Genomic DNA, 25,680 nt, shown 5'->3' with positions numbered 1-25,680 from the left:
TCTGGTGCTGGTTGCCTGGGAGAAGAACCCAACCCCCACCTGTCTACAACCTCCTTTCAGGTAGTTGTAGACAGCAATAAGGTCTCCCCTGAGCCTCCTCTTCTCCAGGCTAAACAACCCCAGCTCCCTCAGCCTCTCCTCATAGGACTTGTGCTCAAACCCTCTCCCCAGCCTTGTTGCCCTTCTCTGGACATGTTCAAGTATCTCAATGTCCTTCTTAAATTGAGGAGCCCAGAACTGGACACAGTACTCAAGGTGTGGCCTAACCAGTGCTGAGTATAGGGGAAGAATGACTTCCCTAGCCCTGCTCTGTTTTATAGTAGTCTTTTCTTTTCTATCCTGAATGCCAGAGTATAAGTTAATTTTAAATACCTTGCAGTTACTTTTCAGTCTGAAATGAGTTTTGATGGTATTCTGATAGGTGCCTATCAAGATTTTTTCCAACTGGAAAAAAAGTATTAAAAAAAAACCAACCCAGTGATTTCTTGCAGCATTTAAGAAATCCCAAGTCTTTAAGATTATGCTTAATGTTTGCAAAGCATGAGCACTTGGGTGGAAACCCCTAACAGGCTTTGTGATGCGTTTTGCTAAGCTGAGAATATCCAGTGCTTCCTCTTATACAGTGTGCAGATGTTGCTCAGGCCTTGTGATCCAGGAGAACAGGGACATCTTATGTACATGGAGGGGCAAGTGTGCCACATTTGGGGTGATATTCTGCTTTCTCAAACAGCACTCTGAAAAGGATGCACTTAGGATTGGGACACTGAAAGCAGAGCGGTTCAGACTCCTTCACTTTGGCTTACTAAATATTTCAGAAGATCCAGACCAGGTGCATGTGTCATGGTAGAGCATCTGGTGCATTACCACTTTGTTGCTCTCTTGGTGGGGCTCAGAGTATTAGGAGCATCTTGTGTTCAGGGTTCAAATGCAGTCTATTACTGGATGTGAATTTAAAGCTGATTTCCACGTACAAACTTGCACATACAAGGTTTCACCTCAACATGAGCAGAAACTTTAGAGTGAGGGTGATGGAGCAATGGAAGAGGCTGCCGGGGTGGGTTGTGGATTCTCCTTCCTTGGAGACTTTCAAAACCCATCCACATTTTGGATGGGTTTTCTTCCCCCCCTCAATGGGTTTTCCCTCACAGGAATGCATCCGCCCACCTGGATGCTTTCCTATGAGGACTACCCTAGGTGAGCCTGCTTTTGGCAGGGGCATTGGACTCAATGATCTCTGGAGGTCCCTTCCAAGCTCTAGCATTCTGTGATTCTATTCAGTCTTTAAAGCAATATGAGTGAGCAGATGCTGTTCTTTGTCAGGCTCAGTACAAAACTCAGAGAGCTGTGTGGAAGTACACGGTCTGTCTCCAGATTTGTAGCATGATTTTGCCCTTGTGACTTTTATCACAAGATGCCAGTTTGCCTAGTCATGGCATGTTGTTACTACTTCTGCTGGTCAGGGGGAAATTGTGTTTTATTGTGGAATGGGAAACTTTCAGTGCCCTTGAACACATTCTTATATGTCAGTCTTTTTCCCCAAACACACATTTGCTTGTGATTTTTATTTCAAGCCATGCCTTTGTTAGGTGACTGATAAGTCACTTTGTGGCAGAGAAGCCTGGGATAGCTTTGTGGTTGCTAGGAAATCAGGAGGGCTCTTGCCTATTTTGGCAGCTGAAACTCTGGCTTTGAGAGTTTCACTCAATTATTTTACATAAAGAAGAAAAAAACATGAAATGTACTGCAAGGGCCCCAGCTGTATACCAAGGGCTGAGGATGTCAAAATGTGTAGTAGTTTAAACAAGGGGATGGGAAAAGGCTGGAGTCCATGTCCAGCCCAGTGAGAACAGAAACTTTAGTCAGATGATTTATTTTAGTTTTAGCTTATCAAGCAAGGACATCAATATGTCTCACCAACTTGTGCAGCTAAAGTGTCCTTTATCTAAATCCCATGTGAGGTGGTTTTGCTGCCATTTGAAGTTGCATGGTGTCTTCTTTTGGAACGGACATACTTGCCTAAAGATGTTGACCCATTGCTTTGCAACTTCTCCAAGTATATGTAAGGTGTAAATCCCCACTATAAAACAGATGTACTTTTCAACAGTTAAGACTTTCTCTTTTCTGGTCTGTACCCAAATGTGTTCATCATGCAGGAGTCACTGCTGTGTAAGAACGTTTGTGAGAAAGAAGGCGATCTCCCCTCCATTTGCATTATCTGCCTGTGGAAACTGATCCTGGGGTGGCTTCTTCTGTTCTGGTAGAGCTTGACTGCCCTGCATTTCAGCTGTCTGCACAGGGAGCGCTCATCCTACAGTCGCTGATGTGGCATGAGTTTGACCCGTTCTCACACAGCAGTGCTGAGCTGTCACAGGAAATAAGCATTTCTCTAACATCCTTCCCATAGGGTGAGGCAGGACCCTATGGCTGCTCCAGCAGATGCTCTGGACATATGCAGTGATGTTACTGGAACCTGTTTTGAAAGCTGTGGACCATTTTGGTGACTCCATTACTGCATTTGAGAAGGGTGTGATGTCCTCTGGAGAGGTGTGTCAGCTATTGTCACAGCAAAATATCGAGTAAAATGAGAACAGTGAGATATGCAAAGAGCTTAAAATGTGTGTGCCTTTGTGCTGCACAAGTGTGTTGTGGTGAGTAGCTACTTGCAAGAAGTATAATCTGGATGCAAAGATGGCATGAATTGAATGTATATTCACTAGTAGCTTGTCTTTCTCATTGATGCACCCCTAGAAACTATTAGAGGTGTTGAAAAAATAATAATACCCAAGACTGGAAATGACCAGAAAAAGAGGTTTTCATAACTTTCTATGGATCACTTCACTTTATCTCAAGCAATTGATTGTATGCCTCAATATATGTCTTGCTTCAGAAATGACTGACTTCATGTCTATTTTAGAGAAGATGAAAAATTTAGGATTTTACACTGGATGTTTATTTTCAGTTAGTCTACCTGTAAAAAAGTGATATAGCAGAAAGAGAGTGGCAGCTAAGAGATGAACAGTGAGGAGATCCAGTAGCCTGAAAAATTTTCAGCCAAAAGAGAGGCTGGAATGGTTTGCTTTGACCATCTGTCAATGATCTTGTCCCTGCGGACCAGCATGACCCAACTGGAGCAAGTTTAAGTCAGCCACTCTTGCTGTCTCTGACTCATAACCATTTGTGATGGTGAAGAGCATCACATTTGCAGTGATAAAGTACTTCTTTGCAAAATACTATTAAGCCTGAAGAACTCATCAGCAAGGTATCATTAAAGCTGAGGACTTAACAAGGCTCCACAGGAGTGGTAGTAGAGAGTAGTAGTCAGTTTGGAAAAAAGCTGGTGGTACTGAAAGTAATTCAGCCCCTTCTTCTTTGGGGCATAAGACAGCCTCTAATTAAACAGATCTTAGGAAGTAACCCTAGAAGGTTCTCTCTGTGAGGCTGTTGCAGCTTGTATTGTCTACTGACCACACAGTCCTGGCTGTGGGGAGACACAGGGTACACTGCTGAGGTCAGTAGTGTCTCCAAAGAGAAAAGGTGAGGCTCATATGAACTGCTGCATCCTGACCTTCCTTGTGTTAAGCTCCCCCTTCCATGCAATCTATTTTTCCTGAGGGTTTCTCTCTTTGATGTGTTTGCTCACCTCTGCATTTTCTTGGTTTTCTGCCCCTTATTCATCCTCTTCCACGTGTGAGGCATGGCAGAAGGATGATGTCTTCTATTCTACAGTATTTTTAGCATCAAGTAACCCCCAGATGGTTCATCTCTCCCTTAAATCATTAATGGCAGAGTTTAAAGGTAAAAGCCTCATTTGTCTGGCCTCCCTGCTCTGTTCTGAAGGGATAGGACTGTTGCTGAAAATCGGAGTGAGGGGAGGAGGAAGCAAGCAGATGAGATGAGGGCAAAGTGTCTGATGCTGAAGTTAAATTAAAATAGTCTCATCAGAAACTAGGATTTTAAGTTCTGTTGGTAGTTATTCAGGCTCACCCTGACGATGTGCCATTATGACTTCATGTAACTACAAGCCAAAGCTACCTCAAAGGCCAGGAGGAGCAAAGCCAAGAGTTGCACCAGAGTTGTAAGCATTATTTTATAGTGGCTATAAAAAGACATAACTGTCAGCAATTAATTTGTGTGAAGAATGTCTATAATTAGTTTCTATAGTTTACATGTTTGAGGGGTAGAAGTTTTAGCCATACCCTTTAGTCATGCATCTTTGCAGAACAAGCTGGCACATTCTTAAGGTCATATTTGCCTTTGCTGGTATCCCTGAGCCTATCACAAAATAATCCTTTATTCTGTTGATGCTCTGTTTCCATATCTATGAGTATTTCCTCCCAAACATATGTGCATAGTGTGGTGTGTATGTGCACACAAGGAAAAGGAAGCAGCTGACTTGTGTTCAGCATAATGACTGTTTTGTGCTTGAACTACTACAGGCTCCCTGTTGAAAAGAAACTCACACATCCATTTGTTCACGAACAAAGCTGCTGTCCTGACTGTGCTGACCACGCATTGACTCTTTGTCTAGGGCCTTGGCTAGAGAAAGGCAGGATCTCCTTCCCTGGATGTGCTGTTGCAATGGAGGAGTGAGAAAAATGGTCAGCTTGTGTGGGAGTCCTCTGGCAGTGGAAGGTTGCTCCCAAAATGTGACAACTTCAATGAAACAACTTCACATGTATGTTGCCCCAGTTTTGGAACTGGCTCTTGCCTTCTCTTCTGGTGGCCTCAAGATGGCCTGTGATTTCAGTATTCAGCTGTGGTCTCCACGCCATGGTCTGTACTAGCAGACAGTCCAGATGTTAGCCTTCAGTATACTCATAGCCTTTTATTGTTCAAGATGGTTTAGAAAGCCTTAGTGCTTTACAATGACTAACTTCTGTTTTTACCTATAGTTCCTCTCTGAAGTAAGCCTGCCTTTTTTTTTTTTTCTTTTCTTTTCTTTTTTTTTTTTTCTTTTCATTGACTCACAGCAGATTTGAAACCCTTTTTTCCTCACTCTGCTTTCAGATTCCATAGGTGGGTCATTTTCAGCTTCCTCCCACCGATGCCACCACAAACAGAAGCACTGTCTCCCTATCCCACAGTGTGGAACTCTGTCCATCAGCCCTCTGCTTTTCCATCCTCACACAAAGGGATCCCAGATCATCATGGACACGACCCAGAAGGCAGTGAAGCGCCAGGCTAGTTTCTGCAATGCCATCACCTTCAGCAACAGGCCCATTGTAATTTACGAACAAATCAGGCTTAAGGTAAGTAAATGATTCCTGCCCTATTGTCATGGGAACTGCTGTGAATGAATGTTGGGGTGTACCAAGCTTTTGATGCTTGCACCATACCTTTAGCCCTTCCTTGAACAACACAGAATAGAATAGAATAGAATTGAATAGAATTGAATAGGTTGGAAGAGACCTTCAAGATCATCATGTCCAACCCATCATCCAACACCATCTAATCAACTAAACCATGGCACCAAGCACTACATCAAGTCTCCTCCTAAACACCTCCAGTGATGGCAACTCCACCACTTCCCTGGGCAGCCCATTCCAATGGGCCCTCTATGAAGAATTTCTTCCTAAGATCCAGTGTAAACCTCCCCTGGTGCAGCTTGAGACTGTGTCCTCTTGTTCTGGTCCTGGTTGCCTGGGAGAAGAGATCAGCCCCCACCTGTCTACAATCTCCCTTCAGGTAGTTGTAGAGAGCAATCAGGTCTCCCCTGAGCCTCCTCTTCTTCAGGCTAAGCAACCCCAGCTCCCTCAGTCTCTCCCCATAGGGCTTGTGTTCCAAACCCCTCACCAACTTTGTTGCCTTTCTCTGGACACATTCCAGCAAGTCAACGTCTTTCCTAAACTGAGGGGCCCAGAACTGGACACAGGACTCAAAGTGTGGCCTATCCAGTGCAGTGTACAGGGACAGAATGACCTCCCTGCTCCTGCTGGCCACACTGTCCCTGTTACAGGCCAGGATGCCATTGGCCTTCTTGGCCACCTGGGCACACTGCAGGCTTGTGTTCAGCCTACTGCCAACCAGTACCCCCAGTATATATAGTAGTCAGAACTTGGGCTTAAAGATCCGCAGTCTTTTTTTGGTACTTCTGCTTTTGTCACTGCAGTTCTTGAAGCTGTTGGGACAGACGACTGCAGAAACTGGTAACATAAGGGAAATCCATGCTCAAAAAGAGTTTATCTTCATGTTAGACAATGTACAACAGAGTAAGTTGAGATTGCAGGGAAAACAGCAAGAAAAAATTGGTCAGCCTGAAAGGTTGTCTAGTCAACATATTCTCTAGGCTTTGTGTGCATCCTGTAAAGGAAGTTTACTGGGTGGGCTATGGGAGAGCACGGAGTTAGTGAATGTGTTCAGTTCCACAATGAGCACTTCCTGTAAACAAGGCGCATATGAAGGCTGGTCTCATGGAGGTGGGAGTCAGCCTCACCACAGACAACTGATAAAAGGTAAAAAAAGACCTGGAAATGAAAGTGCTTGCTTGCATGCTTGGCAAGGAAGACAAAAGGGTTTGGCTGAGAGGATGAAAGGAGCAGTCAGTTCCCATCTAAGAAACAGCTATTTCTCATGGTCTTCTGACTGCTTTGTTTAATTAGTCACCTGGTAGCATTAAGCTCAGAGGAGAGAACTCTGCAGATATCACATTTTTCTTGCTGGCAGAGGCTGATTTCACTTCTACTGTGTCATAGTAGCCAGGAGGATGGAGTTGGTACCCCTTGTGCTGCTGCTGGCATGGGAAGTTCAGCTCCTTTAAGACAGTGTGCCTCCATGTGCACTGGGAACTGCCTCTTGATGAAGAAATTCCTGGGTCCCTTTTGGAACTGAAGCACTTTTCAGGCTTTCAGCACCTCAAAGGAGCTTGGGGCCCTTTAAATTTTATCCGCAGATATATTCCAGCCTTTATGCCCTGTGGGTTGTGGGACTGCATTTTTCCATTCTTAGCTGATTTCATTCCTTCCATTGGCATAAAGTAGGTCATCTTCTTTGGCAACTTTAGTTCATGGTACACAGGAAAGATCTGCCTGCAAATCCTTAATTTAAACACAAGGAGCTTTTCAGGAGGTTTATCTGTGTATAGCTGCTGAGTCCGAATGATCCTGCTGTTGCCCATTGATAGAGGTCCCAGAGTGCTGGCACCTACAGCAGCATATTAGCCCTCTTTGCCTCTTCTCTTACAGCCAGCAAAGGAGCAAGAAATGAGGAAGCTGCCTCCTTTTGAAAGCATAGAGATTTTGTGGTTTCTGCCTTAGGCCCATAGGTTTAAAAAAAAATCCCTCCTACAGGTTTGTTATCTTTCTTGTGGCACTCTTCCTACTTCCTTTCAGACTAGGAACCCAGCAGGACTACCTCACATTGCCTAATAGGATTTCTTTCCATGTGGGCTAGCAGTTTGAACAAATAACTACCAAAGAAAATATTAATAATAATAGAAAAAGTATTTGGGAGAGGATGAAAGCAACATTTCTTTTTGAAAACACCATCAAAGATTGTAGTGATTTAGACAAAGATCTGGGGCTATTTCTTCCTCATTCTGAAACAATGTAGCTCTCTCTGGAAATTCACACTTCTTTGTCACTGTATATTTTAGGATTTTAGCTTGCATAATATGTGTGAAGAACACACATGCAGATCTGCACAAGGGGTTTACAAACAGCTCCTGCTGAGTCCAGTGGGAGGGTCCCATGGGAGTAATCAACAGTACTCTAGGGATGGATGGAAATGTGAAAATTGCTTTTCCAATAAGTCTATCCTTCAACTGCCTTAGTACTCTGCATACCTGGGGAAAATTTTGTCTCAAACTTTCTTATCTAAAGACTGACCATGAACCCAATTATTTAGGTCCCATAAAATCTAAACTCCCTTTGGATAACTAGAGGTTAGGGTATTTCATTCTGTTTACTAGATACTGTGTCTTGGGTTTTATTCTGAGATTTCTTTGCAGTTTTGGGAATGCTATCAAGATTTCCTTTTTCTTTGCCTCCAAGCTCTATCTCCCAGTATTGTTTCTTCCCTGTAATTCAGGGTGCTGCTAGAGAGAGGAGTGAGGTTGTCGAGTGTAACACAAGGCACAAATGAGCAAAAGAGCAGGAGTCTGGATCTGTGCAAGCAATCATGGCTTAGCAGTTTGGATGCAGACTGCATCTTTCTCTTCCTTTCTGGTACCCGGTAGACCTCCCAGGCTTTTCTGCTAGCAGTGGCTGCTGAAGAGAGAACTTGGTCCGTCATTAACCATTGCCTTTTTTAGCAAAACTGTGTACCCTTTGTCCAGCTGTGCCTAATTCTTGGCAGGCTTTATACTAGATTTTAATTTGGGTATTGGTTTGCTTGTGGTCAGACTGTATTGAGACTGTTTATAGGTGCTGATTAATACATGGAACATGTGCAGCCTTGATTACCATGTGAATATTTGCTTCACACAGGCTGTGATTGCTGTGAAGTATTGGCAAGAAACTGTGAGAGTGTAAATTGTAGAAATAACAATGAGGCCATATTTATTTCAGACCCAAAAGCCTTTAGAGCTTGCAGTACATTTACTGCAAAAAATAATTCAGGCTTCTTCTTGGGGTGTGCAAATATTGCTCCTTTTGTCATGTGCACACTCCATCCACTCCCTTTCACCTGGGTGTACACATGATCCCATCCCTTCTGCCCAGGCATATATAAAATAGCAAGTCTGCTTCAGTTCTTAGTGCCACCTCAGTGTCCATCCAGTGAGCAGAAGCTTCATGGGGATGGTCAGTGCTCAAGTGTTTCATGTAAACAGATTAGGTGCTTGGCTGTTGATAACTGTTTTCTGAAGCTTAGAGTTATTTTCTCTGATGCTTTAATGATAAAACAGAGATCTCTAGGATTTGAGTGATTGTCTTTGTTGTGAAATTATTGTGTCCCCAAGGGCACAGGTTCCAGATTTGCTTTGGAGAGGCACACGTGAAAGAGAAATGCAATATTTACAAATGTGATTAGCAGAGAATTCAGAAGCCCAAAGAAAATGCCTTGGAGAATTCCATGGTGAAAACACCGTGCTTCCAAGCTGGGACACAAGGGGCTGCTGCCAGGCTTTTGAGGACAAAGTCCTGCAGTCCTGGACAGTTCAGTCACTCATCTGAGCCTTTAGCAACCAAGAGTGCAATAGCTTGAGGCTGCCAGTCTTTGATGGAAAAAAGCTATCTCAAGTGCTCTCGTATTTGCTGCAGGTTCAGTGTGTGAACAGAAAGGGCAATAATTTGTCAACTGGTATGCAGGAGATGCCCTGGCCCCACATCAGGATTGGATCCAGCATTCTTGTGCCTTTCACTTCATAGTTTGGATGCTGACAGGCTGAATCCCTTTGAGAGGAACAACTCCCAGCAGGTTCATACTCAACAAAATGAGGGAAAAAATTCTCAAAGGCATTATCTTCATCTAAACCATAGTAACCCTGGAAGACTTCTCTGCTTCCATGGAAAGAAAAAGGCCATGCAGCTGCATGATGTTTTAGGACTTCCTGCCTGCTACCTTCAGATTCCCTTCAGTCCAGGGCTTACTTAATTCATGTGAGAAGAGGCTGACGAGTTTGGAGGCATCTGTGGTCATTTCTCCTGCTATCTCTTAGGTGCAGAAAGGTGGATATGACACCCCAAAAAATATAGTGAGTGTTCATGATCCTAGACACAGTGAGTAACTTGTGTGCTGACAGGTGGAATGTAAATGTGCACAACCTATCTTCAAAACACCACTTGCAGCTGAAATAAATAGTTTTCCCCAGTCAGGAAACAACATTTATTATTACGTCCTAAGTGTGTATTTAATATAGTTAAATACTTTTAATTATGCTTTCCCACACACAAGTTCTCTGCTGCAAGGCTGTGATTGAATCCAAGCTGAACAGGGGTAAAGCTATCTTTTACTTGGCTGGCAAACTCAGAAAACCCAGTGGTGGTGACTATGATTCTGGAGCCAGTGCTTTTCCCTTGGGTCATGAGAGACTCCATCATCTAAACACCATGAGGGAAGAGCTCTGCTGCTGCAGGTGCTGAGATGAAGCTCTTACAGCTGTTTTTGGCACATTTTTGTGAGAAGATGGTTCTTAGGCCAAAAGGAATTTCTTCACATAGATTTAATTTCATAGAATCATAGAATGGTCCAGGCTGGAAGGGATTTCCAAAGGTCATCTAGTCTGATCTCCCCACAGTCAGCAGGGACATCACCAACTAGATCAGGCTGCCCAGGGCTTCGTCAATCCTCACTTTGAATATCTCCAGGGAAGGGGACTCAAGCACCTCCCTGGGCAGCCTGTTCCTGTGTTCCACCACCCTCATAGTGAAGAACTTCTTCCTGACATCCAATCTGCCCTTTTCTAGTTTGAAGCTGTTGCCCTTCATCCTGTCACTGCAGGCCTTTATCAACAGTCTCTCTCCATCCTTCCTGTAGGACCCCTTCAGGTACTGGAAGGCTGCTATTAGGACTCCCCAGAGCTGCTTCTTCTCCAGGCTGAACACCCCCAGCTCCCTCAGCCTGTCCTCATAGCAGAGGTGCTCCAACCCCCTGATCATTTTTCTGGCCCTCCTCTGGACCCTCACCATCAGCTCCATGTCCTTCCTATATTGAGGGCTCCAGCACTGCACACAGTACTCCAGGTGAAGTCTCACCAGAGCAGAGTACAGCAGCAGAACCACCTCTCTGGATCTGCTGGCAATGCATCTTTTGATGCAGCTTAGGACTTGGTCGTCTGGGCTGCAAGCACACACTGCCTGCTCATGTCCAGCTTCTCATCCATCAGCAACCCCAAATCCTTTTCCTCAGGGCTGCTTTCTGACACCTCATCCCTGAGTCTGTATCGAAAGTGAGGATTGTTCCAGCTTGTTTTGCTGGGGTTTTTAGTGTGTCTATTCTAACTTGAGCGTGTAGCGTTGCTGCTTGCAGCTGAAAAAGCTACAGCAATGCTTCTTCATAAAATGTTTCCTAAATGCCATGGGCTCATCTGTGTGGTGGCCATGATGGCACAGAGCCTGTGGTGCTTAAGTAGACGTTCAAGTGCCACACGCTGTTATTGCTGCCATTGTCTTTGCAGATCACCAAAAAGCAGTGTTGCTGGAGTGGAGCTCTTCGGCTGGGGTTTACTTCCAAGGACCCATCGAGGATTAACCCTGACACTCTGCCCAAGTATGCGTGCCCTGATTTGGTTTCCCAAAGTGGTTTTTGGGCCAAGGCTCTGCCAGAAGAGTTTGCAAACGAGGGAAACATCATTGCCTTCTGGGTGGACAAGAAGGGACGGGTTTTTTATCGGGTGAATGACTCCGCTGCAATGCTCTTCTTCAGTGGGGTGAGGACGGCAGAGCCCCTCTGGGCTTTGATTGATGTCTATGGACTCACCCGTGGAGTGCAGCTCTTAGGTGAGTACTTGAGTTCAAATGTGCCAGCATGATGCTGAGTTGTTCCCTGGCAGAGGGCCAGCCTTCTACTGCCTGTTATCCTTGCTGTGCTGGGACAGTCACAGGCAAATGACCATTGTTTCTCCCCAGAGCATCTCAGGACCACAGCTTGGATTAGTTCATGCTTGAAACTTATCATGTAAATATCATATGAGTGGGAGGTGGGAAGCAACTGCTACAGTATAGCACTGGAAGCCACCTATAAATAAGTGGATTTCCTCTCAGAGGGGTTGCTGTGTCAAGCCATAGTCTAGAATGTGGCATACACCTTGTAAAACTTTCTTTTTATTTTACCTGCTGCTTTCCCCATGCCAAAATGGGGAAATTAATTTTATATGTAAGGATTAAATCCTTCCTGGGTGGCACTATTATGTTTTTTTATGGCTGGTTTGGCAGGCAGATTTGAAATGTGGATGTCTTCCAAATTACCTGTGAGAAGCTGCAGCTGGTTTCGTCAGGATCTTGCTTTCGCAGAGGAGTTTGGTTCATCCTCTGCAGCTTGAAGGTTGAATATGCAGTTGGGGTTGGAGGACAAGGAGTGCTGAAAGCCCGTGTCTTCTGCCACCCACAGCTGAAATGGAGGTAGTCTGGCATTCATGAGGACCCAGTCTAGCCCCAGATGTGCAGGCTGTCAAAATTTTGGCTATTTGAGTTTTAACATCTTAGAAGAACTGAAAAGAGTCTCCAAGGACCCAGCTTAAGGGGCAGCTATGTTACTGGGGGACCAGGGGTGTCAACATACAGCCTTAGAGCTGGTTTTGCATTGTCACTGAAAAGCAAATCACAGTTCTTCTCTATGTAACAGTAATTTCACCAGTCTGTTTTTCACCATGGAAAGATTGGTAGCTGTTGAACTTTATGAGCTGAAGTTTCTCCTGAAGGTGAGGCTATCTTGCTAGATGGTTTTTCTCCTGTGGTGCAGACTGACAATCTCTGTGAAAATAACACCTTTGTGCTGTATATCAAAAACCTTAATGAAACCTCATTCTAACAGCCCTTGCCTCCTTTCTGGACTGTTTGCTGTATTAAAAAATACGGTAGCAAAACTGCCTGTAGCAAGCTACATGACATGGAAGAGGGATGTGGGTTCAGAAGATGAAGAAATGGGACTGGCCTCTTTGTGTTGCAAAAACAACCAGCCCAAGATTGCACAAGACAGAGGAATGAAAAATTTTTCAGCAGCTTTTTGCTTTCTTTATGGAGCAGGAAAGATTTATCTTGTGTTGTGAATCAGCTTGAATCAGAGCCACTAGGCAACCGTTCATAGGCCAAGGTGGTGATATTTGAATTGGAATTCATAATTTGGGCAAATGTCATGACAAGGGTTCAACTGGGAAGAGTTTATGAATTACTTCAAGTCTTCTGGCTGTTCTTGTGAGATTTGGCACCTCAGGACTTCTCCACCTGATTAATGAGGGCCCATAACTCTGGATTATGTGTTTCCTTTAAAAATACCCAAGCAATCATTTCCTATCCGTCATCCGCCCCTGCATTGTCCTAGCACCTTCCGCATACTCTTTCACAAGGAAAATGTGACTCTTGCCAGCTACTGACTTACCTCTAGCCTAACAGGCTCCAGACTCGCTGGTGGGTATAAAGTCCCTGAATGAAGCAGGCAGCTTCTGAGTTTACACAGTTGGCGTGGAGCTGAGATATGTATTTGTAGCTTGATCCAGCGGTCTTCAGCAGTCTTTAAGCCTAGTAACTGCGCTGAAACATCTTTTACTTGATGATTTGACTGTTTATCTCCATTCATTCTTACACACCACTAAAATTCAGAGCAGTGAAATGGTAACAGTGTTGCCTCTGGATCCTACAGATATACCCACTGCAATGCTCTTCATGCCTGTTCTGCTGTAGCAGACCACACATATCGTACAGGACAACTTGCCAAAAACTCCCAGGACTTGACAAATGAATTTCATAGCTTAGCTACAAACATATGGTAGGATTCAGCCTGGTATGGCATGCAGGGCATCTGATGAAGTCTGGGGATGCTGGAGTGCTATGTTGAACAGAGAAGCCTAGCATTTCAGATTCCAGTGCAGTAATTGATTCCCCCCTCCGAAATCCAAACATATTCCTTGTTCTTGAGCCTCACTATTTTCCAGATGACTTCAGGGTTGCAGGGACAGCACTGCTGTCCATTTTCTTGTATGTGCATTTCATTCAAGAATCTGACCAAAAGCTCTAACATTCCTGGTGGTTGTTTATAGGAGAATTATTCCCTCCACTCTCCCAATAATGTAATTTCACTTTTAACCAGACTTGCCTGAAAGAAAAATGTGCAACATTGTCTTGTGTCACTGCAAGATCCCAGCTGTGTAGAGGAATGCACAGTGTGCATTTAGGTTCCTGAAAGTCACAGCTTCCAGAAGTTCACATATTTGTCTTGCTGATCTGCATTACAGTAGCAGTTCCAGTCAAAATAAGGGTCTCAGTAAAGTAGAGCAAGTCTAGTGACACTTTTCCTATTTTACAGATTTAATAAAGAGAGACTTGGAGAAAAAGGGGCACAAAGCCTGGGAGAGTTAAATGATTTGGTTATATCTCAGAGTCATCTGATTCAGGGATGCCATCAGCCTTGTTGTCTATCTCAATCCTGCCTCCCTCTCTACCAGCGTGGCAGGCATTGCACAAGATTCACCACTAAATTGTGCCTGTGGATGAAACAGCTGGTTTGTACCTTCATTTTTTATTTCCTCCTACTTATGGCTTTACCCATTGCATCAGCCTTACTGATAATTACCCACAGGTCACTACTGCTGTCAATGTTAATGTGGCTGTCTCAAGTGCTCCTGAGTCTGTCTGTCCTTGCTGTATGTTCAGAAGCAGAATCCTTTAAGCAGCTTCTTTGCCTGCTTCATTTGGTTCTGAAAAAGGTAAAAAGGGCCACTGCACATCAGCTGAGCAGAGGCCAAGCCCTGAGTTAGCAGCCCATCTTGCCTGGCACTGCTGGAGTGAGCCAAAATGAGAGACTGGCTTAAATCCACCTTGAAGGGTGCCTTCAGTGATGAGGTTCACAGTGCCTGCATGTTTGGTCACAGGCGAGATGCTACTCCTTGCTTTCCTCACCTCTACCCATGTTACAAAGAGGAAGAGGCTTAAATTCACCCAGGAATCTGGTCTCCTCTGACCACAAGGTCTCAGCTGGTTTCCTGCCACAGTGGAAAGGCCCACATAGGGGAGGCTGCTACAGTCAAGGGCACATATGTTCTGTGTTTTAGGGCATGAGTCTTGGCGCAGATGCAGGCTTACATGACCTGTAAACATGCCCTTATACAGTGACGCTCCTGCTGACATGCTCAAATTGCCAGCAGGATGGTTTACAGCTCTGCTTCCCTTTTTGGGCAGCTAGTTTTGCACAAATGCACTTCTACATTCCAGGATAATTTAAAGTAATATTTACTAGAAGTGTGGCTTAGCCTTATGTTATCACTTCAACATACACACATGCTCAGTCACACTTCAAAAAGAGTCCAAGGAAAATGGAATATAAGCAATCTGCTGCCTCACTGCTATAATAAAGCCTCAAAAAAAAGAAAGGGGAAGGACCAGCTGTTTAAATCCTGGGAACTTCACAGCCCTGGAGAAAGGATGGCAGCTCATGGGGACCTAATGGTGTTGCCACACATTAGCCTGCTGCTTTCAAGTGCTTGGTTAGTGAGCCTGGCACAGAGACAGAAATGTTTGTGTAACCTTTTTATGGACTCACTGTAGGACTGCAAGGGGTGGCAGCTATTCTTCACCATGAGGGTGGTGAGACACTGGAACAGGTTGCCCAGGGTGGTGGTAGAAGCCTGTTACAGGGTTAGGACTGCAAAATTGTTATTTATAACAGGACACTAGTCCTAAACATATAACAAAACCTGGAAGTTTTTTATGCCAGGCTAGAGGGACCTCTGGGCAACCTGATCTAGTGAGAGGTGTCCCTGCCCATAGCCGGGGGATTGGAACTGGATGATCTTTGAGGTCCCTTCCAACCCTGACAGTTCTGTGATGTGTAGGTGAAAGCGTGATGTGTGTTTTCAGCATTTTCCTGTACCTTTTTGGGGGGAATTTCCTTATGATCCAGTGTCTTTTCATTTAAAGCACAGCACATGTGCTCTGAGAGTATGGAAAAATCAGACTGCAAAGAAATCATGACTTCAGCCTACCCCTCCTCCATCTACCCTGTATTTCCAGTGGGGTAATGTGAGGAATGGTCTATTCATTTTCCTTAGTCTCACTCATTCCTACTGTGGTCAGCATCCATCTGTTCATGCTCTTCTCCCATCCATAGTAGTCTTCTTTTTAACCATCACAGACTTGGAAAAACAAGGATAATTTTATTTAGATTGGCACACTGAGAGGTACCTGTTGAAAGCAAAGCTTCACCACTTCTTGTAAAGAAAATACGTGGAAAACTAGCTAGACCTTGCAAATTGGGAAGATTTTTAATGCATATGTGTTCAATGTACATGTATTAGGTTTACCTGAAATAGAAAAGGTATAAATATATACTTCAGTCATAAATACCTATTCAGAGTCCAGTAGAATCAACTGTCAATGCTGTAAGGTGTATGAGATGTTTGAGAAACCTTTTCTTTCCCTAGAGCCCCTTCTGTGGGAAGGCTGCGTGTTCAAATCACGTCAGGGTCACCATTTGTTGTAGGTTTTAAGCACCCTAAGCAATGCTTTCAGGACCAGATGTAAGCAGACAAAGATGTTTATTACCTTATGCAGCAAAGTTAGATAGTCTATCAGAAGGCACATGTGTCACATCTCAATTGGTCGTTTTCTACTGGCATACGTGTAATTAAGGCATACAATAGGCCAAAATAACAAAACAACATTTTAACACATCCAACCAGATTCTGCCCAGCTTCTCTCCTTCAGTTACAAGGTGTTTTCATTACTCTCAGAGTCAAAGACAAAACATAGCTTTCTCTAACTTGAGCAAAGGAAAATCTTCCCTATAGTCTTCTAAAGCTATTTGAAAACAACCCTCTTCCCACACCCTTCCTGGTTTCTTCTTACTTCGTGTTTGCAAAATATCAAAAGCCAAAATATGAACTGATAATGGATGGAAACATACTGATCTTGGGACTTGAGCTTGTGTATATTTGCCAAGGAAGCTGCATGTTTTTAAAGGAAAGAAGAAACCGAGTCTCTAGCTCGGAGGCACCTTCAGAAGGAACATTAAATAAGCCTCAAGTGAGGTGGATTTATGGGCAAATTTCAAGTGTGAATGGTATGACTGATGATATATCTAATTTATTGCACACATCTGCAGTTTTGCCATGTGGTGATTGGTATTCTATTTTCCAAGTGTGAAACTTATTTTCCATTGCCCATGAGAATCCATTCCTGTTGCTATTCTGATGCATGCAAGTAAGCAGACTGATCTGCTGGGAGTGCTTTGCACTAAACAAAATTGGATAATCAAATATGACTGCAGTGTACTTTTATAGCGTATTGTTGAAAGTGGAAGCTATAAACTATTTACCCTCTGTGTGGAAGCCTGTGACTATCTGATGGAAAAGAATAATATGTGTTTAAATAGAGCCCTACTTAATGAAGGCAAGATACACATGACCTGCAAATAGTCAGTTGTCATTGTTTTTCCGCATCTCCTAAGGGCAGAGGGAATTTAAATCGCTCATAAAATTTTATTGTCTGTAGCTGTTGTCTCTATGGCAGCTGCAGGAAGCTCTCTACAAGGCTAAAAATGTGAAACCAGTTTAATAATTAACTCATGTCCTGCCATTTTAATTAATCCCTGCTTTGCCTTAGCACCTCTGGAGGGACTGGATTTTCCCAGATGTGATAGGTGCCCGCAGGTTAGCCCACAAGGCTCAGGGCTGCTCCTTGGGTTTGAAGCTGTCTGTCCTCCCAGGTTTGTCTTGCTTATGACGGTAAGGCTGCTGGACACAGCAGTTTCATGCAAGCTAAAGCTCATCTTGGCTGTGTGAACACATTGGCTTTTTAACTTCTGCTTCTATTTGATTGCAAACAGTGCCCACGAGCCTGAGCTGGCCAATGGGGGAAGGCAACATCTCCCCAGTCCTGCCTGGTGCTCCCACTGCCTGCACAGGCAGTCCTGAGTGGTCAGGTTCTGCAGTTGAATGGCAAATACCAAGTTAGTTAGACCAGCCAGACAGTAAGTAAAATGAAGTCTCTGAGGGATCAGCATTTCAGGCTTCACCAGTTCTTGATGAGGTGTTGAATCATGAAATTGCACAAAGGTTGTGTGCTTTATATATTTATTTTTTTTATCAGCATTTCTCCTTGCCATACTTCTTGTTACCTGAACCTCCTTTGTCTTAGGAGTACTCATGGAGCTAAAGCATTGCTGCTGGTGAACAGAAAAGTTGGCACATAACATGCTATTGGGAACATTATATCCACAAAACAGCCACATTAGTGTCAGGAGATCCTGCAAGAGAACCTGGGTAGGAATAAATTCGAGATGGATTAGTGTGGCTGTCACTGAGCAGGCAGAGTAAAACGAAGACTGTTTCAAGGCAGAATGACCACTGGAAAAATAAAGTCTTATCTTCAGAAAGTTCCTTTAGTTCTGGTAAGCTGAAGTATAGTTTCCAACACAGGCAAGGACTACATAATACTATTTTCCATGTTACCCATAAAAGCTCAAGGAAACTGTGACAATTGTAAGTGGTATTTATGTTATGGGTATATATAATCATTGAGTTGTTAGGGTTGGAAAGGACCTCAAACATTGTCTAGTTCCAACCCCCCTGCAGTTCGGATGCTGACAGTTCAAAGAGAGACCCCTATGTTAAAAGTGATGTCTTCACACTGTGTCTTTTGTGGTGATACATTTGGCTGTTGCTTTAAAGAGGTAAATACTGCAGTTTACATGAAGAAACTGCCTTTGCTAGGTGTTTTTATTTGTTAGCAGAAGTGTGGACCCTGTAGTGTGGGGATGGTAATTCCATTTAAAAGAGCTTTGACCTTCTTTTACTTCCACTAAAGGTATAAACTACTGGGATAATTGAATATATACTGAATTTATTACACAGCTATAGTTAGTTGCAGAAGTTTATAGTATAGACAGGGCCTCGGAGGACAATAACTCCCCACGAATGGACTGCTGTGTTCCTCTGAGAAATATTTCAGAGAGCTCCTTATGTTAGCAAAGATTTTGCCGTTCTGATTTAAACCACTAGAATCAGATTTCTATGCTGCTTTTTCAAACAAAAATCTCTTAATTGCTCCTTAATACCATGTATAATTGTATCTTCCTTGGTTTGTCTAATGTGGTTCCTATTGTAATCCTGTAAGTAATAAGTGCCTTTAAAAACAAAGGTGGAAAGAAAATGTCGGTGCAGGAAAATAATCTTCGCAGCTTTCTTAATACCTTTCTCCAAAATGTTTAGCAAAAGAGTTGAAACTGTACAAACCTTGGGCTGTAATGCTGAAAGCTAATTCCTCTGCCTTCATAAAGCTATAGCTTGAGCAAAGAAAAAGAGTGGTTTTCCTTCAGTGTGAGACAGCTGGAGCTGGAGGTAAGTTTTGCATGTGAACTGGGTAAACGATTCGGTAGAATTGTAATAATTTATTGTGCTAATCTTGCAATTCCAGCTGTTCCAGCTGTGGAGGCCCTTTCCCCTAAGCTTGTATGACAGATGACAGCTAAACTTTGCTTATATGATAAAACTAAACACTGGCTCTTGTACAGCATGTCTCTGCTGGTGTGAGATAGCGCTTTGTAATTTCAGCACCTAATTGGCATCTCAGTTGCTGAATATGCAATTTACCTTAGGGAGGATAAGATTTTGCTATCCTTGTAGGTGTCTGAGTTATTAAAAATTTTTGACACCTTTAATAAAATTAAATTGGTTTCTCTAGCTGTATCAACACCAGAGCTAAAAATGAGATCCCTGTGTACTCTAGAGTCTCTCGCTCTTTTTCTTCTAACCCCCAAGTTGTATAAGTAGAACTCTTGTTGTTTGGCTCAGGCTGGAAATCCTTACCTATAGCCCAGCTCTACTCTCAGTTTTGCCAGCCTAAACTTGCAGCCACACCATGAAGAGAATCTAGCCCCAGGTTTTTGCTTATTCATCGCTTCTCTGAGGCTAAATGGGCCCTTCCTCTTGAACTATGCTTTTTGTCTGTGTCCAGTTCTGGGCTCCTCAGTTTAGGAAAGATGTTGAGATGCTGGAAGGTGTCCAGAGAAGGGCAACAAAGCTGGTGAGAGGTCTGGAGCACAGCCCTGTGAGGAAAGGCTGAGGGAGCTGGGGTTGCTTGGCCTGGAGAAGAGGAGGCTCAGGGGAGATCTTATTGCTCTCTGCAACTCCCTGAGGGGAGGTTGTAGGCAGGTGGGGGTTGGGCTCTTTGCCCAGGCAACCAGCACCAGAACAAGAGGACAAAGTCTCAAGCTGCACCAGGGGAGGTTTAGGCTGGAGGTGAGGAGAAAGTTCTTCCCAGAAAGAGCAATTGGCCACTGGGATGTGCTGCCCAGGAAGGTGGTGGAGTCACCATCCCTGGAGGTGTTCAAGAGGGGATGGAACTTGGAGCCATGGTGTAGTTGTGAGGAGGTGTTGGGTGACAGGTTGGACTTGAAGATCTCTGAGGTGTCTTCCAACCATATTGATTCTATGATTCTAAGGTCTTGTTCCTAGTCCTGGTCTTTGCTCGGGGCACCCACACTGTGTCACTGAAGGTCCACTGAATCCAGTGTCCTATCCCTGACAAAAAAGTTCTGTAAATGGAGATGCTATTTTCTCCTGCCTTTCATCTTTAGTCACACTGAACTACTACTTCTGTTCTCCAAGATACACTATATGTGTTGTATCAACTCCTGACTTTGATGCAGACTTTACGTCAGGTCTAGAACGTGTATATTGGCTAGTACAGTATCTCCAGTCACAAGTTTTGATTCTTGGGCATAATTTTGATAACTGAGTTTTTTAAAGAAATATTCCATAGCATCTGCTCCCATTAGATATTGAAATTAAACTTATTTTGGATTGGTAAATTTTTAGTGTGTAGCTGGAGATAAGAGATTGATAAAGAGATCAGATTGCTGGCTGCTGAATCACATCTTGTGCCACTGGCTATGGCTGGTGTGTTTAAGAAGATGAAAATCTCCTGTGATGCATCTGGCTACCAGTGTGACCCTTCACAGACAATTAATTCTCTTAGGGGAAAAAAAATGTTTAATTGCTCTATCTTCTTTTAAGAGGATAAAGACCACTGCAGGGAAAAAGCCTTTAGAATCCAATAATCCTATTCCTGAGCTAGTGCCATGCCAATAATACTGCACCACTTGTATGAAAAGATCTGAAGCCTCCAAAATTTTTAATGCAGAGTGTTCCCCCTTCCTCTTTATGCTTGAGTCTGAAGGACCTCATCTCTGTGTATTTATTTCATCTGGGAGACTGATGACAATTCGTTCAACATGTTTCTTCCTCACTCTGTGTTTCCCTGTTTGATTTTCTTTGCCCTCTTTTGTATCTGTAGGCAGCAGCCATCACCCTCCTGCGCCTTTCACAAGCATCAGCAGACTATTCTGTTATCCTACTATGGCTTGTGTGAAAGCATCTTTTTGATAAAAATATTGGTCCTGTTGGCTTCTGTCCGTGTTTCTAGGCCTGACTGGTTCTAGCTGGATCTGATTCAATGACTCCATATGCTGGAGTGTGCTCGTGTCTGAGGTGAGCCCTAGTGCTGCCTGCATTTTGTCAAAATATGTGGTAGAGTCTGCAGATCTTGACTGTAATGCTGCTTGGCCAGGTGGAAGGAAATTAGCCTCATGCTGAAGGTCAGTGCTAGAGACAGTTGGAAGGAAAACTGAACTGATGGGGAATTTCACTAGAGATCTGCAGGGATGGGCAATTTCAACTCAGCCTAATTGGTTCATTCAAGAAAAATAGATAGATAATTTTGTCTTAGGCCATAGCTGTTGTTATTGCTATTTACATGATAATTATTAGTGTTACAGTTTTGGATGTGAGACCTAAAAGACCAATGCTCCATAAAACTCTGATAAACTCCAAAGAGTCCAAGTAACAATCTAATGGTGGAGCAGACAGTGCTCTCTGTTGACAGGCTAAAGGATGGATGAAAACTGATGGTCAAAAAACTCAAGTAGGAAGTGAAATAGTAGTTTTTAAAGGTGTGACTCTCCTGCTGAGCAGATTACCTACTCTGAGTTGCTCAGAAAAGATGACTGCAGAGGCTGCAGGGCCTGAATTCAGCATGGTAGTTAACTACTCACCCACCATTTATGCATGCGTAGTTGTATCTGGTGTGCCAGAAATCAGGTATATGCTTGAGTAACTATGTTAATTCACATTCCTAAAGATAGCCATGTGCTTAACTGCTTTGCTGGATCTTTTTCTTTGCCATCTGCTTGTTACTGGGTTCTGAGCAGGGCTTGCCAGGTCAAATCAAGTGGTCTGTAGTTAATCAGTAATCAATGCAGGGATTAGGCTCTATGCTTAATGGTTTTTCTGAGAAGCAAAGACTTCCAGGAGGAAAGGGAGGAGGAGAAAGAAGAGCATGAGCAGGGGAGGATGGAATGCACTGCTAAAGTTGGAGGGGAGGTAGAGAGGTTGCCTCCTAGCAATGCTTGCTTTTCTTGGAAAATACAGCTATTTTCTGTGCAGGAAGGTTAAGAAGGGTTCCAGAAACATGAAGGGAGCAGGAAGATGAAAGCATGGGAAAAGGGTAGACTGCTGTCTGAAAGCAATGGAAGAAGTACAGGCAAAGAAAGATCTGGTTAGATTGATTGGGTAGGCAAGAACAACCCAGTGACTAAGATAGGATCCCTTTCTGGCTGGTTTCTTCACTCACACAAGTTTCAGTTTACATTTGTAAATCCCTAGCTCACTTCAATTTTATGTTAATTAATAACCCAGAGGCTTTTTTCATTCTGTTAATCTAGACAGCACAGAGTGTTAGGTGTGTTTGACCTGTTCTGTGTGGGTCACTGTGGATGCCTGGAATGTTCTTGGAAGATAAGTGAGCTCCTTTATCAGGTCAAGTACATACTGCCAACACTCTATCAAAAGAATCATGGAGATACAGGAGACAAATGATACATGGAGAAATATCTGCATCAGAGGTGTTTCTTATGTCCTGAATTCTAATTCATAGAATTGTTAGGGTTGGAAGGGACCTCAAGGATCATCTAGTTCCAACCTCCCTGCCATGGGCAGGGACACCTCACACTAGAGCAGGTTGCCCAGAGTCACATACAGCCTAGACTTAAAAACCTCCAGGGATGGGGCTTCCACCACTTCCCTGGGCAACCTGTTCCAGTGTCTCATGACCCTCATGGTGAAGAATTTTTTCCTAACATCCAATCTGAATCTACCCATTTCTACTTTCTTCCCATTCTCCCTAGTCCTATCATTACCTGACACCCTAAAAAGTCCCTCTTCAGCTTTCTTGTAGGCCCCCTTAAGATACTGGAAGGCCACAATAAAGTCTCCTCGGAGCCTTCTCTTCTCCAGACTGAACAGCTCCAACTCCCTCAGTCTGTCCTTATAAGAGAGGTGCTCCAGCCCTTTGATCATCCTCATGGCCCTTCTCTGGACATGTTCCAGCATGTCCAGATCCATCCTGTAATAGTGGCTCCAGAACTGGACACAGTACTCCAGGTGGGGTCTCACCAGAGTGGAGTAGAGGGAAAGAATCCCCTCCCTCGACCTGCTGGCTGTGCTTCTCTTGATGCAGCCCAGGATGTGATTAGCTTTCTGGGCTGCAAGTGCACACTGGTGGCTCAAGTTGAGCTTTTCATCCACCAGCACCCCCAGGTCCTTTTCTTCAGGGCTGCTCTCAAGCCAGTCAATGCCCAGTCTATTCACCAGTTTATTGGTGGGGTTTTGTTCTGCCCTTGGTAGTACTTGCTCCTCTTTATGCAATAGCTCTTTTCATCATATGGTTAATTTATTATAGAAGTCTTCTGCTAAATAACAAATACTGACATATCTATCAAAGGGATGTTTTGGATGAAGGGGAGCAGGCTATGTGGGGAGAGAGGAGATGCTGTTTTGTTTGCCAGTGCTTTGTAGTGGGAATTTCACACTCCTCAGTCTGTGCCTGTGGAATTTGCTGCCAGATAAATTCCTGTATATTGGGCTGCACTTTAGAGTCTAATCTGCCTCTTAGTAGCATCTCTAGCCTGCTTGGCTGAGGAAAGAATACCACCTCCTTAAAATATGCTTTGAATGCAGTGTTTTCCAACAGAGGGTTTAGTTACAATGGACAACTGAGAAAATTAATGCAAATGAACTGCAAGCCTGACTTTAGACAGGACTAGCTATGCTAAACTGAATAATTTCTATCAGCAGGTATTTGGAATTGAAATAGCCTTAGTTTGGTTTAGCCGGATTCAGAATGAGCTCAGCTGCCAACTGTTTTCCTTTAAGAGATTCACTGGCAACTGCAGAATTGAGAAACAAACAAACAAAACCAAAAGCTTGGTCCCTCTCTGATACAGTTACAGGGGCGAATGGTGGCCCATGGAGAAATCCAGACAGCCCTCTCTTCCTGGCATTAGCAGAAGGGTGAAAACCAGCAGTGAACGATAGAAGTTTTCTCAAACTGTTTTGGGTAGATCTAAAAGTAACTTCACTCTCACTCCTGGAGCTGTCACTCTTGGTTGTGCTGGCACAAACATCATCTCAGGTATTTTTGCAGCCAGCAGTCCCAGATGCTTACAGCTTCTGTCTCTGCCTTAGGATGCTCCTACTGGCAGCTATTATTTTATGGTGTATTTAGTTCTTTTTTTATCTTTCCTCACTGTCAGTCTCTTTTCCCAATAATCATGTTTTCTTCTTTGCTACAGCCTCCATATCCTGCTGTCATTCTAAAAATGCTTCTGTGATGTTAAGTCTTTTCCAGTTATGTGATGAAAATTAATTCATTCTGACACAGCCATGAAAATCTGATTCAATTCCCTTTTTTTTTGGTATCTTGGTCACAGTTCTTGATCACAAATCAGCATGAGTCAGAATTTCCCAGGTTGTTACTTCCACAGAAAGGCTGATTGCAACCCTCTCTTTGTATTTAATATCGTTTTTCTGACTATGGTAGAGCTAAGCAGTTGAGGCCACAGTGATTTTATTTCGAGACTTGTCTGTTGTTCTGGCATTTGATACCACAGGTCAAAAAGGTGACACCAAAGAATATTCCAGAACAATTTTAATGTTGTAGTTTTCCATCATCAGGTAGTGGAAACCACAGTGGCTCCACAGCATAAAGATCACTGCAGACACTAGCAGTGTCTGTTTCTCTGAATACTAAGAAATCTTAGGTCATAGGTGGGGAGGGAACACAGTGGCTTTATCAGCTTCTTCCAAGACTTGAGAATTTATTAATGATGGGGTTTCAAACACCATATTGTGCTGAGATCTGCCAATACAGAACATCCTGAAGTGTTACAGATAGATAGGTTTTGAATCCTTTTGGGCTCCACTGGTTCAGTGAGCAACTTATCTGGAGTTACTGAAAGTAGACCAGAAGGAAACCCAAGCAAAAAACAAACAAACCAACCACCAAAAAACCCACAGAACTCTCTCTTTGAGGCCCTTATAATTTATTTATTCTCTCCAGTACTCATTTGTTTCCCAAATTTTGTGTCTTGGAGGTCAAGACCACATTGATTGTCCATTATAACAGTGGAATGCCATGAGCATATTCGTCTGTATTGGGCTGTGCTGTGGTCAGCAGGGGTTTGGAGGCAAGAGGAAGCTTCCTCTCCCTTGCACAGAGCCTCTGGCTCTGGAAGCAAACACAGGGGGAAATCCTGTTTCCACTCACCATTGTACCTCTCCTTATTCTGAAGGCTGTGCTGTCAGCTGAGCAGCAGCTGAAAGGGCTGCAGGAAGGAGCAGGCATTGCTTCTCATAGGTCACAGGAGGCTGGTGAGCCTGCCCCAGGGGGTTTGTTGCTGTACAAATTTAATGTCCAGCTTGAGGACTAAGGAATTATTTCTGTGTTTTCTATTGATTGCTACAGTTCCCTTTTGTGCCTCTCTCGGATTCTTCAAATAAGGCAGCAGTAAATTTAATACTCACTTGATTTGTTGGGGTTTTATCACCTGATAAAACAAACAAGCAAACAAACAAGGCCAGGTATACATTGGCTCATTATTTTTATGAGGGAAGAATATTTATGAGGATTTAATTGTGCAGGAAAAGCAGCCAAGTGCTGTTGGCAGGGAAAAGCCTTTGCACACTGGTGTGAGTATATCAGATCAATAACTAGGGGTTAACAGGAAGGGATAACAAACCATCCTTAATTTTAGTGG

The 25,680-nt window shown here is 43.6% G+C and overlaps 1 protein-coding gene across 4 annotated transcripts in view; it reads left to right on the top strand.

Moving 5' to 3' along the window:
• NEURL1 (neuralized E3 ubiquitin protein ligase 1) overlaps positions 1 to 25,680 on the top strand; it is a 171,213-nt gene that overhangs the window by 98,106 nt on the left and 47,427 nt on the right. For all 4 annotated transcript variants that reach the window (XM_068139455.1, XM_068139457.1, XM_068139456.1 and 1 more), the window contains exons 2-3: positions 5,008 to 5,249; positions 11,054 to 11,375. In XM_068139455.1, the coding sequence (XP_067995556.1) occupies positions 5,008 to 5,249; positions 11,054 to 11,375 (564 nt within the window). The remainder of the gene's footprint in view (positions 1 to 5,007; positions 5,250 to 11,053; positions 11,376 to 25,680) is intronic.

Source organism: Melanerpes formicivorus, unplaced genomic scaffold (assembly GCF_026170545.1).
Source record: "Melanerpes formicivorus ecotype bairdi unplaced genomic scaffold, bMelFor1.0.p_v2 SCAF_6, whole genome shotgun sequence".
Taxonomy (NCBI): domain Eukaryota; kingdom Metazoa; phylum Chordata; class Aves; order Piciformes; family Picidae; genus Melanerpes; species Melanerpes formicivorus.
The sequence above is the reverse complement of the archived record's forward strand: the minus strand, read 5'-3'. Positions and strand labels throughout refer to the sequence as shown.